The sequence below is a fragment of the Volvox carteri genome (genome assembly GCF_000143455.1).
Source record: "Volvox carteri f. nagariensis unplaced genomic scaffold VOLCAscaffold_78, whole genome shotgun sequence".
In the NCBI taxonomy this organism is placed as follows: Eukaryota; Viridiplantae; Chlorophyta; class Chlorophyceae; order Chlamydomonadales; family Volvocaceae; genus Volvox; species Volvox carteri.
Genome location: NW_003307621.1, coordinates 25,152 through 42,128, shown reverse-complemented (window position 1 = coordinate 42,128; position 16,977 = coordinate 25,152). Strand labels below are relative to the sequence as shown.

Below are 16,977 nucleotides of genomic sequence, written 5' to 3'. Positions count from 1 at the left end.
TGTCTGTCTGCCTCTTTCTTTCTTTCTTTCTTTCTCTGTCTGTCAGTCAGTCTGTCTGTCGCATTGCGAAGAGCTTTTCTTTTATTCGTGGTCCATCACACCCGACCTCAATAACCTTATGTGCGTGCTGAGGGGGGTTGCTACGCGCAGCTGCGCGCTTCGATGAGCACTGATTGCGTACACCTGTAAGGAGTCGGGTAAATTCGACTGTGTTTTCATTGCAGCTGGACCGTTGGTACGAACATTCGTACATCCGGCACCGCTCATTGTGCACATATACATAGCCCGCTCGGCACCCCGCTACTGCTGTTCCGTGTCGAAGTAGGTCTCATGCATGTCTAATGCAGGCGGTGATGGGCCGTGCGTTTCTGGTTGGGGCCATGTTATCTCTTGTTTTGCTGATGCTAGTCGGTTCCACTTCAAAACGGTTGGATTCGTGGATTATGCACTGAGAAGCTGGGAATAAGCTGTCGTCCGTGAAAAACAATGGAGCAATACATCGATACAGTTACTTCCAGGTACCAGAGGAGACAGGTACTCCGTCTTTCCGGGCCTGCAACCAGGGGGCTAAGTTGCCAACATATCGAATTGTTTCCTGTTACGTCCGTGCTACCGCCTTTGACATGTCCTGAATGGCGCCCAAGCGTCCCCGATATAGTACCGGTTCGTGATGTTCATGTAGGCGGGCTGCCCGCAGGGGGCTTAAAGGGACCGCGACCCAAGCGAAAGATAAAAGGAAAAAGGAAAAAGAGGACCTCCAACTATTACTTAGCGTTGAGACCAGCAACGGATAGGCGGGGTGGTAAAGCTGTGGGTGTCAGCGGTGGGGTACCCACACGCTATGAACAATTTGTGGCAAACTGTCGTTGATCATGGGGCCCACAGTGGCAGCCAGCAGCGTCACCCGACAAAGATCCTTAACGAAACTATTCGTGCCAACATGCTGTTCCGTTGTGCGCCTCCTTCTTCTGTCCTCCTACAGTGCAACGCCTAACTAGGACGGACGACATCACCCTCCCTCCCTTAACCAGTTCGTGTGAGGCTATGTGAGAGGAGCAGTCTTCTCCCCACATCACAAAACAACAAGCAGCGTGTGACGCATCGGGACACAATCCTATCCTGATGATGGGGTGTTACACTGTGGGGGGGTCGTCCCGAGAAAGGACGAGCACCGGGGAACCCGAAACACAGCGCAGGGACGGGCGTCCGTCTGTTCCTCCGCGCGCGCCTCACTCCCTCACTCACGCCAGCAGGGGCGCTCTCCCAGCCCCTGGCTAGGCAACACAGCGACGCAGAAGACTGTCCCCACTAGAACACCAAAACAAGAACAAATAAAAAAACGCCACCGGGGGCAGGGGCTCTACTCAGGGGGCTCCACTACATACTCAAAAGCCGAAGCAAGGGAAAGACCTACCCAGGCCAGACACGACCCCTCAGAAGACTCTCCTAGCCAAGGGCACCCACGCAGCCCGCAAGGCAAGAGATACACAGAGGACTATCCTGTATGCCCTGTCGCATCCTGTTTTGTGACCCAGCATTACGCCTCCTAATGCACGCTGCCAGCCAGCAAAACATATGCGTATGTTCACAACTGCCTACACGAACCACAATTGCTGGGCATATATGAAGGAATCACAATTGCTCCATCTGGCACACATGAAAACGATGTTCGGAAAACATGCTTACCAGATTGGAGCTCAACAGGCAACTATGCATAAGCCGGCTACTAAACTGCATACAGAGCCATGCCGATACCAGCAACAGTAGTTTAATTCGGTTCTTGTTTCATCATTATCCATTTGGGCGCTTACAATAATATACATCAAATAAAAGTAGAGACAAACATCCTACATTTTTCCACAACCTGCGGGAAAGAATGTTTGCCCTCACTAGTGCCATGCTCAATTATTAGGCAATCTGCCTTGGGCGGCGGCACACAAACCTCACGTCCTGCTGGCAGCCCTGCATTTGCAAGGTCCCGTCCGCAGCCATGAGCGGGCAGTACTGGTCACTGTCGGCGCGCTTCAGCCAGCAAGTGAATTGATTGGCTGCGCAAAGCCGCCGTACAGCGTCGTACCCCGTGTTATCCGTGTACGGCACCAAGTCCCAGCCTGCTCCCAGGCCCCCGCAGTAGGCCGCAGCACCGCTGTGTGTCAAGCGCTGTTTCGCATCCACCGTATACATGCGGTATTCGAAGCCAGCGTCCATCAAGGTCAACACGTTGTCCCCTGTATGTATGTTGTTACAGGGTGGTTAACTTCGCCAGCGGCCCCCTTTCCCGGGGCAGTCCCTGCTCTCCCCTGCTAGAGGGGCACCCTAATCCGTCACCCCATCCGACTTCAGAATGTATTCGTTGGGTTCGGCAACTCACCACCAGCATCCAACCAAATCTAGCGGATCAAAGGCGCATCAACTTACTTCCTAGTTAGCTCGCAAGTTGATTATGTACGTGTATGTATGTACGTATGTACGTATGTACGTATGTACGTATGTGTAAATTAACAAGGGAATGATTAGAATCAAGTTGCTGGATCACATTTCGACAGTTTTCACCGACGTGGATGGATAGCATATGCTATCGAGCGAGTTACCAGGAAATGAAGTAGCCCAACACGCACCTCCCGACAGCTCCCCCCCGGCCAGCCTCCCACCCTTGTGGAACCAGGTCCCCACCCCCACCCCCCCCACCCCACCCCCTTTCACTCGTTCATGGTTCGTCTTTTCCCCCCCCCCCCCTTTCACCTGTAAGCGCCGATCCTGCGGGACCCGAGCAAGCTGTGTAATATTTGCAGCCGTTGCAAGCTGCGTGGCACCAATTGCTGTACGGCCGGCCCTGCTCGTCACACACCCAAACCAACCAATTCGGATACATCAAGTCGCATGTGGCGTCGCAACCTGTACGATACGATAGCAGCAGTAGTGGAAATGTGACGCACTTAGCGGATGACGGTTGAAAAGGCGACACACTTGGCGGTTATAATAATGAGCAGGTAATCTCAAATCCTACTACTCGCTCGTTCATGCACGGAACGGTGGTGTCAGTTCTTAGTAGTGCGACTAGGCGAGCATGCGGGTAACATGCGCGGGTCAGTAACATGGCGGTGACGGCGTTACTGTCAATATATACGGGCACGTGTACACCGGCCGTTGTGCGGGTGATATGGATAATGATCAGCGCTTCTTTGCAGCCTGCATGGGAAGGCCGTAGGACGATGCCAGGGACGGCGTTTGGCGGATGATGTGTGCCGGCATGACGTGAGCCGGCCTGACTTGTTGACCAGTAAAGCCGCGGGTGCTAGCTAGCTACGGGCGTTACGTGTTCGTGAGTGATGTCGCGTCGTTCGGATCTGGATTCTGAATTCTAGATTCCAGTTCTGGATTTTAAAATCGTGGTGGCGAAGGAGCTACCGTGCAGTGTGAGAACAGCGGGGGAGGGGGACGAAGGGTTTGGCGGGGTCGGTATGCTCCCAAGGGAAACATGGCGTTTGCAGGGGGGTCATGTGCTACACGACACTGCAGATTGACAATCGACGACTTACTTGCGGTCGCGGGAGGCGGCGGAGGCTCTGGGGAGGGTGGAGGAGGTGGTGGCGGTAACGGTGACGGCGGGCACTTGCTATCTGCACGATGTGACGACAGTAAGCCAGTACGATGGTGGGGTACGAGGGTATGGCAGAGGCAGATTGAGCAGGGCGAAGCGCCCGCTGGGTTGGGATTAGGTGAAAAAGCTCCGAAACGGTACTCAGTTGGATTCGAAGGTCAAAAAGGTCGTCAAGGTCCGCACGCAGGTTACGTACGCAGCATGTTAGTATGACTAGTACGGCGGTTCGAGGTGAATCCAATGAATCCAGAATAACGAGATTCAGTTCACAACCAAGCTCCCCTCGGGGGGGAAGGGGGATGACAAAACCGCTTTTTAGTTTTTAGTCCAGCGTCCCCTCTTCCATTGGAGCAGAATTGATAATCTATGGATATAAACTTACCCGTTGTACGGCACACCCATCGTACAGATTGTTGGCAGGACTGTTGTACAATCTGCCCACTCGCAGTCATGAGTGGACAGAAATCGGTGTCTGATTTAGCTCCAGTCCAGCACGTGAAGCTATTTTGTGAGCAACAGAGCTCAGACAAACCAGCTGGGGGGGGGGGGGTGAGGGGCAGTGGATGAGCTGGGCTGGGTTTAGGGAGCAGTGTTTTTTTTTCGTTTTGGGCCTAGTACCCTAGAGTAATAAACTGGGTGTTTCTTGCGGTTACAACTCCTATTTGTATAGTCGCTGGGGGGGCTGCGCCCCCCCAGACCCCCCCCCCAAAGGCCTTACGGTGTGCTGTAAACAATACCTGACGTCTGGAAACACACGTGCCGTACCACCATCGTTCTGTGCACCTAACTGCATTATAACTTGTCTTCTGTATTATCTAATTCTTCTTCTAAATGTTTGGGGCATTGCGTCTGCGGAGTTTCTGAGCCGTTTGCTTTGGTCAAGAATGAACGAATGCCCCGTTGACCTAAGTTGAATGCAACAGCGGGCCGTCTCATGGTGATATCATCAAATATCTTATATATAAATAGTGTATAAGCTCCAAATGGTCAGCTTTATGTGCAGAAGGCATTTGGGGCGACTTATGGCCGAAGTAATGAACCAGTACGGCCAACTGACCCAACGATTCCATTTCTTCCAGGCTCAGACCCCCATTTATTCCCCAAAAAGTAATATATTACCAAAAAAACACTGTTAGGGAGGAGGGGCTCCGAATATTAGGGTTTGGTAGAACACGTCATCGTACGGCAATCCAAGTAGTTCTAAACAAAGATGCATATATCTGAATCGGGATATCTATCATAATGATGGTGTGTTGATGCAATCCGCTAAACAAAGGTGACGTGCCAGTAAGTTTAAAGCAGAGTTTATAAAACCTCCGGGCTATAAAAAGACACACAGAACTGCTAGCGCACCTCTTCCAGCATCCTCCGTGTACGGCACCAGCTCCAGCCCCTGGCTGTCGCAGATGTCCCCCGCCGTGTACCAGTCGGTCATGCATACGGCATCCATGTCGTACAATGTGTACGTCTTGCAGTCCTTGGGGTTTGTGTAGTTTCGGGTGCGGTACGAAGTCGTGTAGGGGTTACAGGAGGGTGGTGGGAGAGGAGGTGGAGGTGGAGGCCGCGGTGAAGGCGGTGGTGGTCTGGGTGACGATGGGGATGGCGACGGTGGCAGCATTGAAGGCGGCCGCGATGACGGCGGTGGTGGCGACGGCGGGGCCGGTGACGGCGGTGGTGGCGACGGCGGGGCCGGTGACGGCGGTGGTGGCGACGGCGGTGGTGGCGATGGCGGTGGTGGCGATGGCGGTGGTGGCGATGGCGGTGGTGGCGACGGCGGTGGTGGCGGTGATGGCGATGGGGGTCGCGGAGACGGTGGCAGCGGTGACGGCGGCGGTGGTGGAGGCGGCAGTGGTATCGGGGGTGATGGCGACGGCGGCAGTGGTGATGGCGGTGGTGGCGACGGCGGGGGCGGTGACGGCGGCGGTGGCGACGGCGGTGGTGGCGACGGCGGTGATGGCGATGGCGGAAGCGGTGACGGTGGCAATGGTGATGGCGGAAGCGGTGACGGGGATGACGGCGACGGCGGTGATGGCGACGGCGGTGATGGCGATGGAGGTAGCGGTGACGGTGATGATGGTGATGGAGGTAGCGGTGATGGTGGTACTGGTGACGGCGGTCGGGGCGATGGAGGTGATGGCGACGGCGGTGGCGGTGTAGGTGGTGACGGCGACGGCGGTGACGGCGACGGCGGTGATGGCGACGGCGGTGATGGCGACGGCGGTGATGGCGACGGCGGCATAGGTGACGGTGGTGACGGCGACGGCGGCATAGGTGACGGCGGTGGTGGCGATGGAGGCAGGGGGGACGGCGGCGGTGGCGATGGCGGTGATGGTGATGGCGGCCGAGGTGAGGGTGGTGATGGTGATGGCGGCCGAGGTGAGGGTGGTGATGGTGACGGTGGACGCGGTGATGGCGACGGCGGTGATGGCGACGGTGGTGATGGCGACGGTGGTATTGGTGACGGCGGCCGCGGCGATGGCGGTGGTGATGGCGACGGTGGTATTGGTGACGGCGGTAGTGGCGATGGCGGTGGTGATGGCGACGGTGGTATTGGTGACGGCGGCCGCGGCGATGGCGGTGGTGATGGCGACGGTGGTATTGGTGACGGCGGTAGTGGCGATGGCGGTGGTGATGGCGACGGTGGTATTGGTGACGGCGGCCGCGGCGATGGCGGTGGTGATGGCGTCGGTGGTATTGGTGACGGTGGCGGTGGCGATGGCGGTGGTGATGGCGACGGTGGTATTGGTGACGGCGGTAGTGGCGATGGCGGTGGTGATGGCGACGGTGGTATTGGTGACGGCGGCCGCGGCGATGGCGGTGGTGATGGCGACGGTGGTATTGGTGACGGCGGTAGTGGCGATGGCGGTGGTGATGGCGACGGTGGTATTGGTGACGGCGGCCGCGGCGATGGCGGTGGTGATGGCGTCGGTGGTATTGGTGACGGTGGCGGTGGCGATGGCGGTGGTGATGGCGACGGTGGTATTGGTGACGGCGGCCGCGGCGATGGTGGTGGTGACGAGGGGGGTCTTGGTGACGGCGGCGGTGGCGATGGCGGCGACGGCAGCGGTGGCGGTGGCGGTGGTAGCGATGGCGGCATCGGTGACAGAGGCCGCGGTGATGGCGGCAGCGGCGACGGCGGCGACGGCGGCAGAGATGATGGTGGCGGCGGTGCCGGCGAAGGTAGCAACGCGGTGCAGAATGACGACGGCAACTCTGGAATACGGCAGTACGAACCAGGTACGACGGCAGGGGTAGCGTCAATGCACGCGAGGAGGGGCTCCAAAGGGGACAGCGGAACTGCTGCGTGATCGCAGGGGAAGGGAGGGTAGGCACTGCCAACCCTAACGACCATACGATAACAAGAGGACGTTAGCAAACCAATTCAACTAAATATGTGAAGACGGCAAATCAGACATAAATCTGTGTCTAGTCTGGTGACACCTTTGCGTTAGATGAATGCTCTGGGTTCGATTCCAGGGCAGACCCCCGACATTAATCCGGAGAATATGGAGAATTACAAATAGCAGCTAAGGTATGGAGTTGACGTCTAGTTGATGGACTAAGTTTCGCATGCTGAGATGGTGGTGATGGCTGATCTGTGTCTACGGATGTCGGGTGACTGGATGAGGAGGGGTCTAGATGGCAGGACCCAAACCGCCGTCGGTCGTACGGTGTAATCAACTTTTTATATGTATAGTCCATGGCCTCCCGGCTTTGACTTACATCCCCGCGTTCGTGCGGAACTTGAAACTTGTAAACATAAATGATTGACAACAGGTGGTGCATGACGGCGGCCCAACCTTCCTCCTGATTTGTACGATAACTTCGAGTAGTACGGCAACTCGCCGCGTCCCGCGCAGCCCCAACCCTCCCCGCATCGCCCGACGATTCCCCAACCAGCACGCAAGTGATAGGAGTGAGGAGTTTTAGCCGTACTGTGCTTATCCATGCATCCGTACCTACCATTCCTGGTACGGCACACCCATCGTACAGATTGTTGGCAGGACTGTTGTACAATCTGCCCACTCGCAGTCATGAGTGGACAGAACTCGGTGTCTGATTTAGCTCCCGTCCAGCACGTGAAGCTATTTTGTGAGCATAGCCTGGTCAAGCCACCTGTATGTACGGGTGTGTAGAGATGTATGTATGTGTGTTTCTCGTGTTAGTTGCGTGGTAATGGTGGGGTGGCCCTGCCGTAGGGCCCGACCATTGATTGCGGCAAAGGCTGCGAGGACCACAACGAATAGGGAATAAGAAGAATGGCTTTTGCAAATAATCTAGTGGAAAACTAGAAACCGAACATTGCGCCAGTTCATTGCAAAATGCAAGCAAAGCCCGTTTGTATGTTCAGTACTCCAGTCTGGGTGGGATAGGAATCCCAGCAAGACTGGACCCCAGCAAGATCCAATTTAGAAGAGACCAGCCACAAGAGATGCTGCAAAAAAACAATGTCATGGCGATGCGATGCAGCAGAATTATGAAATGAAATGGCGAGCACAACACTTACTCATGCCAGCATCCTCCGTGTACGGCACCAGCTCCAGGCCTTTGCTCCCACAGAAGTCCCTTGCCGAATACCAATCGGCCATGCATAACGCTGCCGTATCGTACAGCGTGTAGTTTTTGCAGTCAATTGGATTAATGTACGTCTGAGTACGGTACGGTGCCGTATAGGGATTGCAGGAGGGTGGTGGTGGTGGCGGTGAAGGACGCTTGTAAACTGCGAACGGAGCAATGTGCGGAGGCGGTGGTGGTGGTAGTGCAATCGCATTATGTGGTTATAAGGTAAAAGGAAAGCGCGGAGTGGAGCGGGACGGAGTAAAGGAGCATTGGGAGTTACGTACTTATACGCCGGGCGAGAAAGAGGTTTCTGGGGCGCCTAATTCACAGGGATGGTGTACGACATGGTTGCTAGCAAATGCCCTGCACACCGATCTCGTACATAGATTGGGAAAAAACACATCTTCACACACGCACGCACACACGCACGCACAAACAACAAACAACAAACAACAAACAACAAGCAAAGTACCTGTAACACGGATGGAAATTGAAGTGCTTAAAATTACTCACTCGTAGTACGGCATACAAATCGTACACGTTGGTCGCATGTCTGAAACAGTACGGCACCCTCCTGGCTAAGCAGTGGACATAATCCGGCCGGCTTATTACCATCGGCCCAGCAGGTGAACTTGTTACTCGTGCACAGGTTTTGAAGGGCGCCTGTGACCCACACGAAATCGAGGGACATGGTAACCCACATGTGGGTGCAGGGAGTGAGGTGAAAATAGTAGATGATACGTTCATTCGAAGTTTACACATGTAAATGGCACAGGCTAGGTGGTATCTTTACTGTCAAACTACAGAAAGCTTCTCGCTTCTGTGGGCGCGTGCGAGTTTTCGTTTTGCGACATTTGGAGTGCTGCGCGATCATTTATCAAAGTCTTCTAATCCTGAAAGAATTGATAGGATATTAACCTTCGTTGGATAATATAATCGCTATCAAGCAGGTCGTTCACATCTTCGCAAAAGAAGGTAACGACTACGGACGTATTTCATCCCACCGTTTGATGCGTCTGAATCCCAAGGCGCCAGCTCCATGCCCCGATTTTCGCAAAACGTCTTGGAGGTGTTCCAGTCCGGCATGCACCCCGCATTCACATCGTATAGCGTGTACGTGCGACCCTCGTACGGGCAGGTGTACGAAATTGTGACGTACGAAAAGGTGTTGGGGTCGCATGTCGGTGGAGGGGGAGGGGGAGCTGCCGTCGTGCCCGGGCTCGGCGGCGGCGCGGGCGGCGGTGGGCAGGCCTCGTAGATGGTGATGTTGGGAGATTGGCACATCATGTAACAGGCGTTGTACCACATTCGTCCGTTGCAGCATACCGGTGCGTAGTTGGACGAGCATCCGTCCATGCAAGATAAAACTGGACGGACTAGCACCATCCACAGCAGGCAATAGCACAGTGATGCTGGCAAGAGTAGCACCGCTCGTTGACCAGTTCGAAATGGCTGACGCCGTAAATTAAAACTGCTGTGTTGGGTTGTAGATGTCATCTTGGAAATTCTTCCTTTGAAAACTGCTTATCGGTCAGCGGGACAGACCAAATTTGGCGCTATATGTGTAATGGAGCTGGAAAGGACCTTGCTGGAAGGCTGAGTCTGTCCGAAAGAGCTTCACAGCGCAACGGACGATTGGTGATAGTCCGCAGGATGGCCAGGTAGACCGGAGACGACGACAAGCCAAACTGAGCCAAGCAAGAAAAACCTCCAATTAAAGCGCGCTGCGGCCTGTTAGAAGCAAAAACATGATGAGACGGACATATCATTAAATAAATTATATAAAATATATTTGGTAGTTAAGTTTATAAATTCATGGCGCAGTGCTTCCCGAGTTGGAGAGAGCGCAAAATTGCCCGGAAGCGGTTTTAACAACAGTACGTAAGGACCAGCAACCAAGACTCGTGATAACAACCGGAATGCGATGCCGCTGCGATGCGAACTCACTGCCGTTAAGCTTGTGCTCCGAGCTATCCGCAGCAGGCAGCAGGGGACGGACCACAATCGGCTGAAGTTGAACAGCGCAAATGGAAGCCACCGCTTAGGCCTAAACTCCGCAAGGGTTTCTCTCCTGTTTTGCTCTGACAGCGCCCAAAGTCAGCGCACGATGCACTCAATTCAATCCCTGCTGGCTTCCAAGCCGCTTGCTACTGTCGGCGCTAGTTAGCAAGAAGGTTGAAAGACCTCCGACAGCGGTGCCACCTAGAGGTCCGTCCGTGGGATGAACACAGCGGCGCGCACGGCGCAGTTAGCTGTATACAGAAGTTACCCATAAGGGGCCGGCTAGAATGTTGCCAGTGTTGAGCGAGGCCGCTGCCCAATCCTTAAATGGTCTGTCGAGGTGCGGCAGAGATACGGACGGTTCTGGAGCCAGGATCTCGTGCCCCTTGGCAAACGTAATAGTACGGGATGGTTTAGAGTATGCACGGCGAAATTCGTGCAAGCGAGATGCCGCAACTTGACAGAAATAAAAATAGCGTCGACTCAGAGTTTGTCGCTTTCTGTTAAGGAACATCCTACCTGCATTGTGATTTCCCAAAACCCTTCCAACAAGCACGATTACCTAACAAATCATTTCGCGAATTTACTTGGTGAAGTGATCATAAAGTGCTTTCCGGCGCGCTTTTTCCTTTATTTCGCCATGCACTGTGCAGTGTGGCTATTATCTCCCTGATAGCAGGAATAACTTTCAGGAAGGTTTTATAATCTTGGTAGTAAGCCCACATGCCAAAAAACTCCGTTCAGCATCAGGAATATGTCTGAGCCGTTGAGCTGGCCTTCAATTGTTTCCAACTCTTCGACTGCCGAGATCCCGCTAGCCAGCCAACATCTTGACAAGTTCCGTGTGTATATGTGCGCGTGTGTGTATGTATGTATGTATGTGCGCGTTTTTTTATTGAGAGCCACATGTGTGTCGGCTCACGGGTTCCTGCGTGCGACGCATTATCCGGGTCGCCGCCCCGTATCGAATTTCATTCATCGTTGCTTTACCTGATGTGCGCTGTGACCGGTAGGGCATACTAAGACAGAGCACCGGCGCTGCTCACTCGGAAAGTGACCCTCCTGCCCTGCACGCAGTTACCCGCAGCGGCCTTGGGGCTTCAGAGCTCCGCTGGTTCGTGTCCAGCCCCCGCTTGGCGGGCCACGCGGACAGTCAGGGAGAAGTCGCCACATGCAGATATTCACCCAGTTTACCAATTACCGCGTGACCGGTTCCACGCCCCCGATCATCAGCCCCCTTACCATCTGACCGTCGGCCGGATCGCCACGGCGGACAAAAATGCGGATCGCCACGGGTAACCTAATCTTTGATAAGTTAAGTCTTCATAATAATAATAATAATATTACTTGTTTCTTCATGAATACGGCTTAACGCTTTACGGACCTGACGGATACATGAAAACAGATGAAAACTAACCACCATATAAATAAATGAGCTTTTCAAATAAAGCCCATTTTCCGTACTCATGCAGCTTATAAGACTGCATTACGCGGTAGGCCAGATGTAAGGCAAAATCGACTGCTAATCAACTGCGAAGCCCTTGTGCCATGAGTGCCAGGGAATCTATGTGTACGGAACATGTATGGGGACATGGTCGCAGATGAGGGGGCGTGTGCTGTTGGCTTGCACAGGATTGTATTCACACATGTCGGTATTCTGCTTCTGCAGCAGTCTTCTTTCAAACGGTGTCTCCATTCCTCGTTTACGGTAATGCAACCGTGTGCTTTAAAACTGACACGCCGGACCACCCCCAAAAACCAAACGCCCTTTCATGTCTCTTCCCTACCATCACCATCATCATGTGGGTATTAGCAACCCCCCACCACACACATACACACATACACACGCACACACACACACACACGTCCTCTTTTCCCTCCCGCCAAACTTCACCCCCCATCCACCACACCCTCAGATTCATGCATCACAGGAAAGGTGCCGTTGCCATCGCCCTATAATTGCAGACACTCCCAACCAAAGCCATATGCCTGGTCCAGATCATATGCTTGGTCCAGACCATATGCCTGGTCCAGACCATATGCTTGGTCCAAACCATATGCCTGGTCCAGACCATATGCCTGGTCTGGTCGACACTACTGTCTTCTACAGTTTTTTAAGGTCCTGGGTTTGATTCCTGGGGAGACCCCCGATATTGTCGGGAGCGTGAGATTATGGCTAGCTGCTGAGATGTGGAGTTGAAGTGACAGTTGATGGATCGAGATTCGCACGCTGGATTGTTGGTGGTTGCTGAACCCTCTGTCTCTGCAGATGTTCGGGTGACTGGATGACGAGGGATCCTAGAAGACAGGATCAACTGCCTTGGACTTGCAGTTCGTATGGCGTAGTACAGTGTGGTAATGGTGGATGGTGCTGTATGGTGTGATAAATCGTAGACTTGACAATATGTTCAAATGGCCCAGAAGCCTCCCACTCTGTAACAATTCAAAATTCAATTCATATGCCTGGTCCATGGCAAACAATGACGATGCATAAGCAGGAATAATGCCCCAGCCGCTCCCACAGTAACAGGTAGGCACAGAGACGAACATGTACGTCATATAGTGACAGGAAATGTTCGTGATTTTATTGTTCGAGACACCCTCAAATTACACCCGAAAATATTGGTGAAACTTTTGAATTCGTGAGAAGCCAACGCAACCGAAGCAACGGTGCCTGCAATATTCGTTAATGGGTCCGACTCAGAACGCCGATTGACGCAAAAGCTGGCAAATGCATGCACGGTTATTCTGCTCACCAGCAAACACCAGATTCCAGTGACATGGCACGCGAACCACGTGAAAAGCATGCAGGTATTGTCTCTTCCGCAGCCCTCCCCCCGTACAACTCCCCGTGGCAAATCTCGTATAACTTGTCATTTACTACCGGAAGCAAACGATCTTTGACGCATAGAATCCAACGGAATAAAGCGTGGCTGTGCGCTCAACTTCATCAACTGTCCGCTTAACTCCCTAGCTCTCTGAACTGCTTTAGTGTGCGTAGTCGGCGAGGTGCGCGGGGGCCCTCAACTGCCAGCTGGCCGTTCGCCTCAGCTCAGCGTAGAGCACTCGCGCATATCTTCCCCGTCGCTCTCCCCATCGCTGTCCTCGTCACTGGGATCCTCCTCCTCTTCTTCCTCCTCCTCCTTGCCTTCCCCCTCCTCCTCCCCTGACTCCCCTTCCTCCGACTCCCCTTCTTCTGACTCCTGCTCCGCCGAGCCCCCTTCCTCCGAATCCTCCTCTCCCACCTCCGCATCCTCCTCCACCTCGAAATCACACCGCGCCCGCTTGACCCCGCGGCCCCGCCCACGGCCCCGCCCACGGCCTTGCCCGCGGCCCCGCCCACGGCCTCGCCCGCGGCCCCGCCCACGGCCTCGCCCGCGGCCCCGCCCACGGCCTCGCCCAGCAGACCCCCGGCTGCTTCCGCCCCTGCCCCGGCCCCGGCCATGCATGCTCGCTGCACCACCATCGTCGAAGTCGATGGTGAAGCGGCTCTTGACAGACCGCGCGGATGCACGCACAGCCTGTTTCTCTTCGTCTGTCATGACCTCATACGCATGTTGAAGCTCAGTGAAGTGCTGGTCCAACTTGACCAGCATGGCCTCATCATCGCCGTCGTCATCATCGTGCATGATGTACGGGCTGGGGTCATTGGTGTCGCAGTTCTCGTCAGCAGCCGGTGTGGACGTGGGCTCAGCCGGGGGGCCTGTGTAGCCCGTCATGCCAGCAGTTACTGCGGCAGCTGTCGCCTGGGCCTCATGGTGGCTGACGGCCGGCGGAAAGAGGCCAGCCTCGCCCTGGTCCAGCACCTTGCGAGTTGCCTCGTCGATGACTGGATGGTCCCACGCGCGGAGAATGGTGGCGTTAGACCAGGCGTTAGTAACCAGGGCCTTGTTGCTGGCGAGATGCTGCCACGCGGCCAGGAGGAGGGTGCAAATCAGGGACTTCATGGTCGCAGTCCGCAGATTCACCTCGGCCTCGATAGGCGGAATCCCTGCTCGCATCATCTGCGCCACAAGCTCCCTGAAAGCGAGGGCCCCTTCCGTGCGGTACTGGTCCTTGAACGGCTTCTGAAGTCCGGTGTCGGCGGGCTGCAGCTTGGAGGTGCAGTTGGCAGGGACGTACTTCACCATGGCACCCGCGCATGTGGTCTTGAGGTGGCTCTGTGGAAGGCAAACGGGCATGGAAGGGATCCTTTCACCAACAGGACGCGGACTGATGTTATGAACAGCTAAAACCGCCCTAAATGGAATAAGTAGGAAAGCCATGTGAAGGTCAAGCGTTATCTTACTAGAACCCATCATACTGAGCTCACCTGGAAGGCCTCCGAAAGGTGCACCTGCCAGCAGTCCAGGATGAGCATGCAGGGATGGTCAGGCGGAAGGCCGAGCTTCTCCTTCGCACGGGTGAAGTACGGTAGGAGCACCTTGTCGATCCAGCGCAGCATGAGCTCCTCGTTGGACCAGTGGTTGGGCGAACAAGCCAAGTCGGCGCCAATGCCCTGCAAGCCCTCGGAGTACTTCTCCTTAGGTGGCGAGCGCTCGGTCTTGCCCTGCATGGGATGATGGGAAAACAAAGTACAGGTGAGGCCAGGCAGCAAGAAGACTAAGAAGACCCACGCGCAATTCTGCGGGTATGACCCGCCGGAGATCCAAGGGAAAGCAAGGGACTCTCCCAGCTACTTCTGTGCAAACTTAGCCACTGCTCCGTCGTAAGCATCTTCCGTCTTCTATCTGTTCGTCTGACCGTACGTCCTCCATACACCCCTTAGGCTCTTGGGAATGGCGGTCGTGCTGGTGTGCTGTGGTTGCGCGGATAGCCTATGACACCGGCGGGGGGAGTGCGGCTGCTGCTTCAGCACCTGCTAGCGGTGCGCTGTCTGCCGGCAGTGTGCTACAGGCCAATCGGAGACCGATGGCTGGAGGTGATGCTGAGCCATGGCCATTGTGATTCCACATGATGCTTGCAGTAGGAAAGGTTATGACTGTGGCAATGTTACAAGTTACAAGATACAAGTGCCGCACGAGTGTGGGGGGGTCCGTAAAAGCCGGAAGGCCATGGACTATATATATTGAAAGATGATTACACCGTACAACTGACGGCGGTTTGAGTCCTGCCAACTACACCCCTCCTCATCCAGTCACCCGACAGCCGTAGAGACAGATCAGCCATCACCACCATCTCAGAATGCGAAACTTAGTCCATCAACTAGCCCTCATCCCCACACCTCAGCAGCGTTAGTAAACCTAGACCTCCCGACCTAGACCTCCCGCTATTTGTAATTCTCCAAACTCTCCGGATTAATGTCGGGGGTCTGCCCTGGAATCGAACCCAGAGCATTCATCTAACGCAAAGGTGTCACCAGGTACAGATGCCCTTCCTTGGCCCGTACGTGTTCAATGTGGATGCTGTGGATTCCAACCCCTGCGCATGGCATGGCCGCGGCGGCCTCACGGTTGGCTAGCGCCAAGTGTCCATTACAGGGCACACGTTGCTTTTACAATGCCAAGCCTTTATTACAGCCAAATCTTTGTTTTCTTGAGTAATTGCCTTACCGCTTAGGGGTCGTTCAGACGGAGGGGTACCTGCAGGCAGGAAAGTTAGTGCTTGCTTCCGTGGGAGGGGGCGAGCCTGGTTACCGAGCGACTCTGCTTCTGAAGCCTGTAGATTAGGCAGAAGCCGCAGCGGAAACCTGTCAGTATGAACTCGCTATGAACTCGCGAACTTGCTCTTTCCGTCGCACTCCTGCGACTTATTCTAGCCCTGTACGGTCCAGCCGTACACACCACGGACATTCAACCGAGTACACGCTCGGCAAATACACAGAAAACTTTGGTTTTCTTTCGTTTCGCTCATAAAGCCTACAGTTACAGGCGCGATATCTGACGCGCAGCTCCACCTCCGCATGCCTGTTTTTTTCAAGGTCTGTGGCGTCAGCTTCACCCGGCTGCCTTGACTGCTGCTGCAGCAGGCGGGCAGGGACATGGATGGGTCCCTACTGACTGGACTCCGCTACACCGCTCTGACGGATTGAAGCAGCGGCCGAATCACCAGCTCTGTGCATTAGCTTAATCGGTCCTGCTGTAATAAGCTACTGCTTGGCCCCGACATTGCGGACCAGGAACAGCAAGTAGGTGCTTTCAGGGGGAGCAATGTGCTTCTAAATACCACCCCCCACCATCGAGCGCAAGCTTGGCCAAAGGAGTATTTTGCCGTGCACTCGTCCGTGGCCCATCCCTGTTGTTTCCATACCTTTCTCGGCCTTTTGGCTCAGATCATGTGTAGTATCTGTTCTTATTAGCTTAATCGCTAATATGGTCCTCATTGAGGACCTGCGATTAACTTGAATATTTCTCGGGGGCTTGTCAATGGTGCGCTTGCGCATCCGACTTGCCAGCATGGTTGCGGCCTTACACTACCGCTGCAGCCGTGCACCCGCCCATACGAAAATGTACAACTGGGCTGGAGGGTGCCGTGCGCTGCTGAGCTGTGCTGTGCTGATCGCTGTGCTGTGCTGATCGCTGTGCTGTGCTGTGCCCATCCATCTGCATGCTTGTAAACCCAGCTGTAAGCTCGTCCAACGTGTGCAGTACCTGACGTGCTCGTGGTAACCATTCCATCAGTCACCGCCCCGCGCCGCGTGNGAACGACTTCAATCAGGCATCGTACATTACTCGTACGACACCGTACGTACAGCAAAAGGAGGACCGAGCGGATTTGTGCACATGGCCTAGGTAATAGGGTGTGGCGGCCGCTTGATCATGACGCCGGTCGTTATTGGCATATGTAGAGGTAGGTACCCCGGTAGGTAAGTAGGT

At 54.8% G+C, this 16,977-nt stretch overlaps 2 protein-coding genes across 2 annotated transcripts; both read right to left on the bottom strand.

The window, feature by feature from the left end:
• Positions 1 to 1,908: 1,908 nt before the first annotated feature.
• VOLCADRAFT_98831 (uncharacterized protein) lies at positions 1,909 to 9,445 on the bottom strand (the record flags this gene model as incomplete). Its single annotated transcript, XM_002957680.1, has 8 exons — positions 1,909 to 2,228; positions 3,540 to 3,620; positions 3,984 to 4,136; positions 4,955 to 5,078; positions 7,584 to 7,717; positions 8,109 to 8,321; positions 8,675 to 8,824; positions 9,166 to 9,445. The coding sequence occupies 8 exons, from the start codon at positions 9,443 to 9,445 to the stop codon at positions 1,909 to 1,911; spliced, it is 1,455 nt and encodes a 484-aa protein (XP_002957726.1).
• A 3,764-nt stretch (positions 9,446 to 13,209) lies between these two features.
• VOLCADRAFT_98830 (uncharacterized protein) lies at positions 13,210 to 16,779 on the bottom strand (the record flags this gene model as incomplete). Its single annotated transcript, XM_002957679.1, has 6 exons — positions 13,210 to 14,322; positions 14,475 to 14,711; positions 15,522 to 15,583; positions 15,715 to 15,744; positions 15,946 to 16,121; positions 16,574 to 16,779. The coding sequence occupies 6 exons, from the start codon at positions 16,777 to 16,779 to the stop codon at positions 13,210 to 13,212; spliced, it is 1,824 nt and encodes a 607-aa protein (XP_002957725.1).
• Positions 16,780 to 16,977: the final 198 nt, after the last annotated feature.